Raw genomic sequence first — 14445 nt, 5'->3', positions numbered from 1 at the left:
GCAGCATTGGGGGAATTGGTGATCCTCTGCCCATCTTGACTTCTGAGAGACACTGCCACTCTTTTTATACTTTTTATTGCCAATTGACCTAATAAGTTGCAAATTGGTCCTCCAGCTGTTCCTTATATGTACATTTAACTTTTCTGGCCTCTTATTGCTACCTGTCCCAACTTTTTTGGAATGTGTAGCTCTCATGAAATCCAAAATGAGCCAATATTTGGCATGACATTTCAAAATGTCTCACTTTCAACATTTGATATGTTATCTATATTCTATTGTGAATAAAATATAAGTTTATGAGATTTGTAAATTATTCCATTCCTTTTTTACTCACAATTTGTACAGTGTCCCAACTTTTTTGGAATTGGGTTTGTATATATATATATATATATATATGTATATATCAAATTGTTATCACTCGCGTTTTACTGCTACATCTGGCCTAAAATTTAGTGCCGTCACCTTGTGTTGACATTGTGAAACTGCATTATTTGTAAATTATGCTTGCCGGGCCACTTATAATATATTTTAATAGACAAGCTGCAGGCGTTCGAAATTCATCCACGGCTGCATTTGCATCACACCCATGACCTACACCAACACGTGGCTTCACTTGGCATTCAGGGCCGAGGTGTCTGTATTCTTTCCTGAGGCTTTAATACTTTCATTGACTTTAATACTTTAATTTCATGCTGAAGCAAAATCTGAGCATGAACAAGTATATGATGGAATGGAAGGTAAAAAAAAAAGTATAAATCATTGTTACCACCATTCAAAAGTTTTAAGTCACTACGATTTTTTAAAAAGAAATTAATACTTAATATTTTGCAAGGGTGCATTCAGTTGATCAAAAGTTAAAGTAAAATATGTAATGTTACAAATATTTATATTTTAAATCAGCTGTCTTAACCGCGGCTTGTGTACTGCATCATTACTGTGTCTGTTTCCCTTTCGGGCTTGAACTGATGGTAAAACTAATGACATTATTTACTGTCTTTACATTTATTTTGAAAGATTAAGTTCGCGATTATGGTAAGGGGCGTTATATTTCCAACGAGTGCTTGCGGTGTTCGGCCAATCACAATGCACTGGGTCAGCTGGCCAATCAGAGCAAACTGCGCTTGTCGGAAGGAGGGACTTTGTAGAAAACAAAGCGTTTGAGAGAGGCGGGGCATAGATGACCTACAATAATGTACAGTATTTAAAAAAATATGTGTTTTTTGAACATTAAAGCATGTCAACATATTCTGTTACACCAAATACACCAAATAATGATCTTTAAAAAAGCATCATATGACCCCTTTAAATAAACGCTGTTCATTTGAACTTTCTGTTCATCATATAATACTGGAAAAATGTTTTTACAAACATATTAAACAGTGCAACTGCTTTTAACATTAATAAGTAGAAATGTTTCTTGAGCACCAAATCAGAACGATTTCTGAAGGATCATGTGACACTGAAGACTGGAGTGATGGCTGCTGAAAATTCAGCTTTGCCATCACATGAATAAATTACATTTTAGAATATAATATAATAGACAACAGTTATTTTGAATTAATAAGTCATAATATTTCAAAATATTACGATAACACTTTAGTTAGCATATCACTAGCATGCTGGCTGCTTAGTATAAAGCACATATTAATGCCTTATTCTGCATGACCATATTTTAGATCCCTTAATCCTGCCCCATGCCAACTACCTTACTAACTATTAATAGGCAGCAAATTAGGAGTTTATTGGGGCAAAAGTCATAGTCAATAGTTAGTTAATAGTGAGAATTAAAGTGTGACCTATACTACTGATTTTACTGTATTTTCACAAGGTATTCACAATGGATTATGTGAGTTCATATACTTAAGTGAAACAGACTATTTCATGCTTTGAAATGACAACTTTTTGTGTTAAAATGAAAACTGATTAGTCATTGATTATTTTGCATGTAGAGTGAGTGGACACAAAAACCTCTGATGTGTCTAGGTGGTCTTGCATCCCAGATTATTGAAATTAAGATTAAAAGTGAATAAAGTCTAAATCCCTTGTCTCTGAGAGTCTTTGCACACTTCTTAGGAGTTAGAGATATAATAGCTCTTCAAAATAGGCCAAACAAAAGGCAAGTCTTAGCAACTTCTGCTGAGAATGAAGCATGCATTAGTTGTTGAGATTCAGCACTGGCCTCCATTTATGTATTTCTTTTACATTCCATACTTAATTTTTTACACCATGACATTATTATTGTCACCCTTATAATCCTTTTGCATGGTGGACACCGTGAGCTTCTCCATATAATGGTGTTTGTTTTAAACCAAACTAAACCCGCTTTTCATTAGACCTGGTCTTTTTATATCAGTCACTCAAACAATGGCTCTATTTATGCTTGCTCTCGACACAAAAGCACAAATGCAGACTGGAGTAGGGAGGTCTGATCTGAGCATGTTCTTACAGCTGACAGAAGCATCATGCTCTGTCTGTGAAGATTGCAGTTTGGTACATTAAAAGCTCTGATCTAAAGCCTTCTGGCAATGTGCAATAAAAGCATCTGTGTTACACACTAAGCCCCTTGTGGTTTCCGAAATGTCTTCAAAGAGGGGAAGTTTTAATTAATAAGCTGTTAGATTTAATAGAGGAAAAGATCCAGGCAACATGCAGAGATTTCTGCGTCAGGATTGCAGAAATTTTCGATTGCACCTCCCCCCTCCCCTCCATGAGAAGTCACATCAACCCCCCATCCACACACACACACACAGATTGATTAGATGGGTCTGTTTGTGTTTGGGGGGGGGTGTTTGCAGTGTTTGGCAAAGATGAGCACTGTGGTGGCTCCGCTCATGAGGGTGAGCGAGGGTGAGTCCGACAGACCAGGGAGGCGGGGAAGAAAAAGATTGAAAAAAAGAGAACACAACAACTCTTTTTTTTGAATGAATGAATGAAGCAGACGGAGGACTTGTTTTTCGGGTTTCTGGTGGTGATGGTACTGTGGGGTTCTTTGCGCTCTCTCTTTCACTCTGTTTTTCTTTCCTATTCTCTCTACTTTTCTCTGTCCCATGCACACTTTTTCTCCTCTCTTTTCTCTATGTTTTCTCTCCCTCAATCCCACACCCCTGGCACACACCAATGTTGCGCATTCACCTTCCAGGAGGGCCAGAGATGTAACTAACATGGCACAGCTCTAGCGCTGCCCTCTTTGGCGCCCGCGTGCCAATATGGGGCTCGGTTGCCGCAAGCTGCAGGAGCACCGTTCTGTTCATGCTAAGGGTAAGGATACACTTTCCTCATAAAGACGGCAACTTGTAGGAATCGATAGGCGAGATTTACCGTGGTGAAAGTACAGTGCGGCGTTTATAGCAGGATAGGAATTTAGGGGCGATGGGAGTTTTGTTTTTTAACCTGTAAACCATCTATGTTGGATGCAGCTGTGGGTTGTAAGGACTGTAACATCTGGAGTGTCAAATGCATGAAAAAGATCCAGGAAGCTGTGGCTTTGTGAGCCGTGTATTTTTGGAACAGGCTGTGAGGAGTGGAGCTGCTGCTGGTGAGGTAGTCTTGCATGAATGTGAGGGCCTGTAATTTGCCTGAACTATGCTGAAAGGTGTTTGTCTGCTCTCTGATCTGAAACTGACACTTTAACCCTTTCCTTGCTCATTTCGATTCACATTTCGTATGAAGTTCCTAAATGATCGTGATGGTAACAATATGGCTGTTTCTTTGTGATATTCTGTTATACTGATTTGCATTTACAGATGTCATGATCTCATATAGCAGTTCCCAACCAGGACAACCACTATTCCTTATGGTGTACTTGAATAGTTTCCAGGGGGTACAGACTTGCTTTGGTAAACCAAAAACATGACTAACAAAGAACTTTACAAACTTTGCAAAGAATTTACAGAAATACTGTGGCTATCAAATTATTTGTAATTAACACATAACATTAATTTACTCAATAACATTAATATTGTGAAATATTATTGCAATTAAGAATAACTCAATTTGAATATGTTCATCTTAATTTATTCCTGTAATAAAAAAGCTGAATTTACACGCTGTTCTTTTGAAAAACAGTTGTGCTGCTTTTTTTAGGATTCTTTGACAAATAGTTCAAAAGAACGGCATGCATTTGAAATAGAAATCAAACAAATGCTGTAGAATCACATTAAAAATGTCTTTACTGCCACTTTTGATCAATTTAATGCATCCTTGTTGAATAGAAGTATTAATAAATAAAAAAAGTCTTACTGACCCCAAACTTTTTGAACGATACAGTGTACACATGTGTGGCTGTGCCACACAGGAAGAGCTAATGGCTGTCAGAATATAAGGAAGCCATTAGGGGTGAGCTGATTTTATGATCATGGGGGCCCAACAGGAGAACAGAGACTCACCAGCAGAGCATCTCTCATCTGCAATAATCAGAACCAGAGACAACAGCCCCACAGAGAGCGCTAAACCAACAGGACTGATAAGAGTTTCCAAATGGCAGATGTTTGGAGGATGTTGGTTTTGTGGAAAATATTTAGTTTTAGCATAATCACCAAACTGCTCTACATGAAGAATTGAAACACAATTGACACACATTATGTTAGCAATTAGCGGTTAGCTAGATTACACTTAAACAAAGTGGACTTGTAGAAGATTGTCTGTGACCACTCTAAACTTGATAGCATATCTATTCTGAATATTCTAGATTTAGACTTTGTGATTCTGCACAGAACTTCAGGCAACACAATACAACTAGAAAAAAAAGAAAGGTTTTTAGACTTAAAATGCTGGCTTGTGACAAGTTCTTGTCTGAAGTTTAAAAGAGTTTCAAGGTCTTGTGTAGTTTGAATATATGAGGCGTTAAATAAGATACAGTGTTAAAGGGATGCGAGTTAGTTAGGTGCTTTTGAATGGTTTCCAGACAGTTATTAGGGCATTTCTATGTAGTTTCTGGGGTGTTCTGGTGTGTTGTTGCTAGATGTTTGCAAGGGTGTTTTGGTTGGTAGGGCTCAACTAAATGGTTCCTAAGTTGTTGTTTTTTTGTTTTTTTTTAGATGTATAGAGAGAGAGACATTTCTCTCTCTATTATACACCAATATTATATACAGTATATGAAACTATATAAAGCTTCATAATTATTTGAATGAACATTAACTGTTCAGCAAAAAAACAAAAAACAATGATGTTTGTTGATATAAAGTTTTGCTGAACTGTATCCTGCTGTCAGATTTCTCATCAAGTTAAGATGCAGACTTTCACCTCTGAAGGCAAGTGTGTCTGCAAAGTGCTGGATTTAAAATAAAGACCTTCATCTGAAAGCCTCAGGCCTGTCGTGCTGGATATCCTCCCAGTCTACTGCTGGCCAAACCGCACACTGTGCCTTGGGCTTTGCGCTGCCTCCCATTTTGCTCTGATACATGAGAGAGGAAGACATGCGGCAGCCACCTACAGTAAAAGCTGCTGACTGAGCTCTTATAGTGTGATTACATTCAAGGTGTATCAAATCTTTGTTACAAAGATTTAACAAAACAATGCATTTTAGTGCTCAAAGACAGCTAAAACTAAATTATTACTGATGACATATTATATAGTGGAAATTCTTAAAATGATAGGACCCCTTTAACTAATGGGACATTAGTGAAAAAAATTAAACTCGCTCCATGGCAAAGGCTCCCCAAGAGATGAAATTCCCAAATACATGTTTTAGCTTGAACAATGCATCATGTATTAAAGAGTGGGCTGCAAGGCATGATATTGTTTAGTTCTTACCACCAGCGGAATGCTAAACATGCACATCACTGTTCAGTCCTTCATTTTATAAATAGTCCATATCCATGACCTTCCCGTGGAAATATGCTAAATGTCATAGTAAAATCATTGTTTGGGATATGCATGCTAGGAGAATGTTGATGTGAGCAGTTTAGCCTAGCTTTGGGTAACAGATAAAGGGAGGCAAGGACATCTAAAATCCTGGGAATTCAAAATTACCAGATATTAGAGTATGTTGTGAATGTGGAGTGATTATTCCTGACCTTGAATTTGGCCTTGCATTAGTACAGAATGAAAATGTGTCCAATGGTGCTTTAAGGATCCAAGAACAACCAAAATCTGAGGGCTGATGTACCTGCAACACCAGAACAAATGTTCAGTCTACTAGTGCACACATATGAGCAGTCAGTAAGTTTTAGTCCACTGTGATAACATACTAGCATCTTCGGGAAAAAGAAAATCCTCTCCGGGTCAAAATGAACAGAACACAAAATGAGAGTTACACCTTTCTCTGTCTGTTATAGTGTAGTAAGCAAATGTGCAAAAAACAATCTACATTCAAAATAGTTGAGTTAAGATTTGATGTGAATGTATGTCTCGTTGTACAGTATATTCAGACAAAGGCGCCAGAACTGCAACTGATAGAATGTGTGGTGTAGGGCGATACTACAATATTTCTTCAAAAGCAGATCGTGAAGACATTTTAATCGTACACAATCAAAAATCGTGTTATCGCACACCCCTAATTCAAGGTCAAAAGACCCATTTCTAAATAGAAATAAAGGTCAGTCCATTATAGAATCAACAGCCTGTGTCTTCTGAAGGGGTCGCACTCAATTCTCTACAAAGTCAGGCCTTTGATTATTGCCATTACATGTGAGAGATTGGCAGTGGAACTGCATCTGCCAAGGGTACAAGCACAGAGGCAATGCATCACCCACTCCCACTGTCTTTCAGACATGCAGACAGAGACAGTCAGGCATTCCTCAGGGAATCCTATGTGTGTTGCCTGACACAGCCACTAGCTATACTCTGTTCATTCTGCAGCCAGGCTCAGACAGATAATGGAACCATCCATCCACAAAAATTAGGTTGAACAGAATTTATGCTGAGGATGTTTTCGGGAGAAGAAGAGGGAGGGATGTTTGTGGAAGGAAATGAAAAGTCGTCACAGTTCCATAATGCTAGGAATTTAACATGGCATGCAGTGCTTTTGAAAACCACCCAAAAGCAAATCAACTGAATACGAACTCTTCAACTCTAGTTCATTTGAATAACAGGACTAAAAAAATCAGTTCAAAATTAAGTTCAAAAGATGGCTTCTCCGATTGTCATGGCACATTTCAGTTCATCTCATGTCCTTCCTTTAAGAACAAAATACTACTTTTCTCCTGTGCTGCTATGGTTAATGTCTGGTACTGTATGTAGCATGATGTTAGAAAGAGAAATCACTGTTTTGTCCATGTGCAGTTTCCCCATGGCTTTGATGCCATCTAGTGGTAAATTAACTATAAAATATTGTAAAGACAATCATACTATGTGCAGATGATATAATATATTGAGATAAAACAGTATTGTTATGCAAATAAGTATACTATAATACAGATATTCTAATGTCTTTTGATTTCTCCTTATATATCTTGTTCCATTCAAAAGTTTAGGGTTGGTAAGATTTTTTTGTTTTTTGAAAGAATTGTCTTATGCTCACCAATGCAGGATTTATTTGATCACATGTCCTTCAGAAATCATTCTAATATGCCGATTTGCTGCTCAATGTTGAAAACAGTTTGCTGCTTATTATTTTTGAGAAAATGATACATAGCTGTTTAGTCACAAAGACCGGCAATCATGAATTATATAATGCCACAGCATTAGCATTATGTGCTTTTAATGATTCCCAATAAATAATTATGAAATGTGTTTTCAAGCATTCTAATAAATATAGTAGAAGCATTTACAATAATGTAAAATAATAGAATTATAAATGTTTTGGTATTTGTCTGTCATTTCAAGTGTTAGGGGGCTCTGACAGACTGAATGCTATCAGTGCCAATCAAATTATTTATTTGTATTTTTTGTGTGTGTGTGTGTTCATAGGCTGTACAGGAGAGAAGGACAGATCGGCTCTCAGCCATGAGGCTTTCCTGCTCATGGCAAACTCCCAGAATGACATGGAGGATTGGGTCAAAGCCATTAGACGTGTCATCTGGGCTCCCTTTGGAGGAGGTAGCTTATTTACCTGGACCTCACACACAAATAAGACCCAAGGCAGCATTCTATCTTACGAGGCAACATAGTCAAGAAAACAATAAAACTAAACTAGCAAGTATATGTCTGGTTTTCTCACCTTGTTTGGGTAGAGTGAGTGATCTAAATCTGGCACACAGCTTATATCATGCTGCATGGCTGATGTACAGGCACACTAAAATAACAACAGCACTAGCAGAGACAGTGTCTGAATCTTTAGGTATTGTGTTACAGGTATTTAATAACATAGATTATTTTGGGGTGTCTGGAATAATGGCAACCATTTTAATATAATTTTAATGATATTAAATATTCACCACAGAATATGGTGACCAGACGTCCCATATTCCAGGGACAGTCCCGGTTTTTGGTGTCCTGTCCCCGACTGAAGCTGTCCCGGGCAATGTCCCCGTTTTACAGCACATTCAAAAAAGCCCCGCAAATACACTGTAAAAAGCCCAGCCATATAACCTGCTGGTTTCCAGATCAATGTAGTGATTATTTTCACCGACAGAGGGGGCCGCAACCCCCAACCATTAATTGGTGGCGCGTGGCTACTTTAGAATGTAACCAGGGGCCAGTTATATAAACATAGACACTGTGCTAGGAGTCTTAAGAACTAGTTTGACCAGCTAGCAGTTAGATAAATCAGTCTCACTTTTCTGATTAAAATTGGGCTAATCTACATTTTTGTAACTGACTTTAAACAGTTACCAGTCTAGAAGAAAACAAATTAGACGGCTAACTTTTTAAGACTAGTCTAAGCAGTTTATGCAACCGGCCCCTGGACGAGAGCAGAGCTTTTGTTATCACCAATTATCAAAAGAGACACTGTTATCAGTTTCAAGGTAGCCATTTACAAACTATTCATGTTCAATCAAAGTAATACTGTTTCTTTGTACAATATAACTGCTTGAAGTGGGTGCTGGATTATTTGCACAAAATTATGATCTTCACAAAACATTATAATGTTCACAAAAGTTCAGCTGTGGGTGAAAACTACACCCTGATGTGAATAATAAGAATAAGAATAATAAACTAGGCAATTACACATGCAACAATTACATTTGCAAACAGCACATACTTTGTGCTCAAAATGAGCCTAAAATGTTAAATAATTAGCCTAATTAGTGATAGATAAGATACATTTCCAAAAGTACAAACATATACAATTTCAAAAGTTATTATTATTATTATTATTATACAGTATATTCATAGAAAAATTTAAATATGTAAAGTCATAATTTTGTTATAATATGTTACTGTTTTGATCTGTTTGTTATTTGTAATAGTTACTATCTACTATTTTTCATAGTGTGTGTGTGTGTGTGTGTGTGTGTGTGTGTGTGTGTGTGTGATTTTTGGTGAATTGTACAGCTAGGGTCAATTTGACAAATATAATCATTGTTATTAATTATAATAACAGGAACCCACAACAATTTAAAAACAAAAATATACAAAAATGTATTGTCCCCGTTTTTTAGTTCATAGATAATAACAAGGGAGATCATATTTTGACCACTGAATTAGGAAATGTCCCCGGTTTCCATTTTTCATAGTGTGTGTGTGTGTGTGTGTGTGTGTGTGTGTGTGTGTGTGTGTGTGTGTGTGATTTTTGGTGAATTGTACAGCTAGGGTCAATTTGACAAATATAATCATTGTTATTAATTATAATAACAGGAACCCACAACAATTTAAAAACAAAAATATACAAAAATGTATTGTCCCCGTTTTTTAGTTCATAGATAATAACAAGGGAGATCATATTTTGACCACTGAATTAGGAAATGTCCCCGGTTTCCATTTGAGACATATGGTCACCTTACCACAGAAAGACTGTTATGTGTCCCAGAAAGATGCAGTTATTTCTGATACTTTGAAATTCAGACCGATGGCAACATTTGTGACAGTTCAATAAAAATAAGTTAATATTAAGTAACTTACATTTTAGACGGTTACTTTGTCTATTTTTGCTCGTTAAAGAACTTGTTTCCAAACAAAACCTTAAAGTGCCCCTATTATGCTTTTTCGAATATTACCTTTCATGCAGTGTGTCATGTAGCTGTATGTGAACATAAACTATGTCTACATCACGAAGTAACATATTTGCATAATGTCTGCCCGCGTTCTATGTCGCCAACTTGCCCGCCCACAAACAGTAACATTTCCTTGTGGTTAGCATCATGTCAAGAAGAATTTGTTTTTATCACATCTTATAATTGCCACAAACTTGTTAACACTTGACACTTACCACTGAGAAACGTTCTGCTCCAGTCGTGCTTGCGAAACAGTCTCTTGTCTATCAGCCAGTACAACCGTTTCATCCTCAGACTCCGGCTCGAATTGGTAAGGTACATTATGATACCATCTTTTCTATTCATTGACAAGTCTCCAGGGCTGTCATTCCATCATGGCAATGGGCGTTTCGTTTCCGACACGCGCTGTACGTGGTAGACCAATCCAGAGCCAATCTCTCTACGGCTCTGGACCAATCATAAAGGACTGCGCCATCTGACCAATCACAGCAGTGAGGGCTCAAAGAAAGGAGGGGTTTAGAGACTGATTCTTTCAACTGCTTCGCACGAGTCGTTTACGAATCATTTAGAAATGAGGTCAAATTAAATCTATTTTTTGAGAAAACTAACGTGTTTTTTGACATTGCATGCATGTAAATATGTTTTAGGAGACTCATAAAACAATATTAGCAACCTTAAATTGCATAATAAGGGCACAAGGAAAATGGCCGTTGCGATTCTCAGCACAGTACGTGGTGTTTCGTTTCTGAATGAATCAGTGTTTTGAACGAATCGGTTCATTGAATCATTCAGTGACTCACTCTAAACTTGTTTTGTTCCTCAGTAAATTACTGTTTTGAACGAATAGGTTGATTTACATGAATATATGACTCACTTGTAAAGATTATCTGCCGCCACCTACTGTCTTAATGATGTAACCTTCCTAAAACAGTGTTGTGTTTGTTAACTAATACTAAAATTGAAACAGTTCAAAAATTGTTTTTGTTAACTGAAATAAATCTGAAATTAAATAAAATATACCTTAGGTCAAAAATGTAAACTTAAAATCGTTAAAAGGGCATATGAAATGTTGCCTTTGCAACTAACTGAAACAAAGTTGAAGTACTGAAATTACTAAAACGGAAATAAAAATCGTTTAAACTCAAATTGTAAAAATAATAAAAAAAAATTACAAAAGCACAAAATAAAATAGCTAAAACTTAAGCTAAAATTAAAATGAAAACTCCATATAAATAATATAATGCTAATTCATGCTATAACAGATACATAATCCTAAAATATAATTGGTCTGCAACGTACAACAAGGCAGAGTGATAACAGTGGTCCCAGTGCTGCTGGACTGTATATCAGCAGTCACTACAGTTGTCTATTTAAATAATCCTAAAAAGTCATATTTAAATCGTTGTGTAAATAATTCTAATCAAGATATCGCTGGGGTAAACCTGGGCATTGATGGGTTAAGCAATATGATACTTCTCTGTGTAATCACTTGTGCTCATCCCACATTCTCTCTACACTCTGTGAAGCTACCATTACAATGAAAGAGGGCAAAAACAGGTGTGCACACACTCACTCACATTCTCATGCATCACTGTTCACTGCCTGAAGTGGACTGCTGCCCATGCCAGCAGGGATCTGTCATGTGCCTCACGCCTGAAGTTAAAGCTCTGTCTTGTCTGTTCGCTTATCGTGGCTTGTGTGTGCTTGCTGAAGATTGTAGTATACGAGGCAGAACCAATGTATTGCGAGGTAGGATAGGACACTGTATATTCTTTTACACAGTCAGTTTTGGAGATTTAATTGAATTTTGTTTAACATATTTTGATTTCTAACAGTTTGATAATGTCTTGGCAGGTTTACAAATGTGTTTTATAAAATATCACTGTTTTTACACGTTTCTCTGGTGCTTGTATTATTGTAGGTATCTTTGGCCAGCACCTGGAGGACACAGTACAGTATGAGAGAAAGTTTGGACCCCGACTGGCCCCTCTGCTGGTGGAGCAGTGTGTGGATTTCATACGGGAGCAGGGTCTGAAAGAGGAAGGTCTCTTTAGGATGCCAGGACAGGCCAACCTGGTCAAAGACCTCCAGGATGCTTTTGACTGTGGGGATAAGCCTCTGTTTGACAGGTAAGACAAGTTCGAAACATCCTTTTACATTTACATTTAATCATTTAGAAGACGCTTTTATTCAAAGTGACTTACAAATAAAGAGTAGCACAAGCAATTTATCATAAAAGCCAATAATATTTGCAGTAAATATTGCCAAGTTTAAATTATTAGTTAAGAGTAGCACACAAGCTGTAGCAGAAGTCAAATGCAGACAAGTAGCTTTCTTTGGAAGGTCCAGTTAACTGATTATTAGAAACCATTTAGACTGATGTGGATTTCAGTCTTAGAAAGAGCATTAAGATGCTTTAAAGATTATGCTTCGGACCACCAGTTTATAGTTTCTACTGTATACAGTTGCATCTCAATAAATTAGAATGTCGTGGGAAAAGTTCATTTATTTCAGTAATTTAACTCAAATTGTGAAACTCGTGTATTAAATAAATTCAATGCACACAGACTGAAGTAGTTTAAGTCTTTGGTTCTTTTAATTTTGACTCACATTTAACAAAAACCCACCAATTCACTATCTCAACAAATTAGAATACTTCATAAGACCAATAAAAAAAACATTTTTAGTGAATTGTTGGCCTTCTGGAAAGTATGTTCATTTACTGTACATGTACTCAATACTTGTTAGGGGCTCCTTTTGCTTTAATTACTGCCTCAATTTGGCGTGGCATGGAGGTGATCAGTTTGTGGCACTGCTGAGGTGGTATGGAAGCCCAGGTTTCTTTGACAGTGGCCTTCAGCTCATCTGCATTTTTTGGTCTCTTGTTTCTCATTTTCCTCTTGACAATACCCCATAGATTCTCTATGGGGTTCAGGTCTGGTGAGTTTGCTGGCCAGTCAAGCACACCAACACCATGCTCATTTAACCAACTTTTGGTGCTTTTGGCAGTGTAGGCAGGTGCCAAATCCTACTGGAAAATGAAATCAGCATCTTCAAAAAGCTGGTCAACAGAAGGAAGCATGAAGTGCTCCAAAATGTCTTGGTAAACGGGTGCAGTGACGTTAGTTTTCAAAAAACACAATGGACCAACACCAGCAGATGACATTGCACCCCAAATCATCACAGAAACTTAACACTGGACTTCAAGCAACTTGGGCTATGAGCTTCTCCACCCTTCCTCCAGACTCTAGGACCTTGGTTTCCAAATGAAATACAAAACTTGCTCTCATCTGAAAAGAGGACTTTGGACCACTGGGCAACAGTCCAGTTCTTCTTCTCCTTAGCCCAGGTAAGACGCCTCTGACATTGTCTGTGGTTCAGGAGTGGCTTAACAAGAGGAATACGACAACTGTAGCCAAATTCCTTGACACGTCTGTGTGTGGTGGCTCTTGATGCCTTGACCCCAGCCTCAGTCCATTCCTTGTGAAGTTCACTCAAATTCTTGAATCGATTTTGCTTGACAATCCTCATAAGGCTGCGGTTCTCTCGGTTGGTTGTGCATCTTTTTCTTCCACACTTTTTCCTTCCACTCAACTTTCTGTTAACATGCTTGGATACAGCACTCTGTGAACAGCCAGCTTCTTTGGCAATGAATGTTTGTGGCTTACCCTCCTTGTGAAGGGTGTCAATGATTGTCTTCTGGACAACTGTCAGATCAGCAGTCTTCCCCATGATTGTGTAGCCTAGTGAACCAAACTGAGAGACCATTTTGAAGGCTCAGGAAACCTTTGCAGGTGTTTTGAGTTGATTAGCTGATTGGCATGTCACCATATTCGAATTTGTTGAGATAGTGAATAGGTGGGTTTTCGTTAAATGTGAGCCAAAATCATCACAATTAAAAGAACCAAAGACTTAAACTACTTCAGTCTGTGTGCACTGAATTTATTTAATAAACGAGTTTCACAATTTGAGTTGAATTACTGAAATAAATGAACTTTTCCACGACATTATAATTTATTGAAATGCACCTGTATAGCGTGATTAAAGCAGTTGAGTGTTTACATTTATATATAATTTTTTACAATATTTATATTACATACTATTTTGATTTTGAAATTTAATTACTGATGTATATGAGGGCAATTCAGCTCTTAGCTTTCTTAATGCTAGGGGAATCTTTTGGTACCTCACGATTCAATTCAGATCAGTTCTTGAGGTCACGATTCAATTTAAAAACGATTCACGATTTTAAATCAAATTTCAGATTGTTTTAGGCAGATTTGATTTTAGTTTACTGTTTTGTTACTTTCCCTATTTGACTGCAGTAGACAGTTTAATAGATATTGAAGAAAAAATCTCACTAAATTAAATGTAATCCTTGAAATTTGTTTATTCTTCCCATTTTATTCAA

General features: G+C 37.2%; 1 protein-coding gene across 1 annotated transcript in view; it reads left to right on the top strand.

Annotated features, from left to right (window-relative positions):
- The first annotated feature begins 12089 nt into the window (after positions 1–12089).
- Positions 12090–14445, top strand: part of LOC107548604 (rho GTPase-activating protein 22-like) — a 7670-nt gene continuing 5314 nt past the window's right edge. The window contains exon 1 of the mRNA XM_016229357.1: positions 12090–12163. Coding sequence (XP_016084843.1) covers positions 12090–12163 — 74 coding nt within the window. The remainder of the gene's footprint in view (positions 12164–14445) is intronic.

The sequence above is a fragment of the Sinocyclocheilus grahami genome, unplaced genomic scaffold, assembly GCF_001515645.1.
Source record: "Sinocyclocheilus grahami isolate Dianchi unplaced genomic scaffold, SAMN03320097.WGS_v1.1 scaffold351.1, whole genome shotgun sequence".
NCBI classification, from domain to species: domain Eukaryota; kingdom Metazoa; phylum Chordata; class Actinopteri; order Cypriniformes; family Cyprinidae; genus Sinocyclocheilus; species Sinocyclocheilus grahami.
This window is presented reverse-complemented; position numbering and strand designations above follow the sequence as displayed.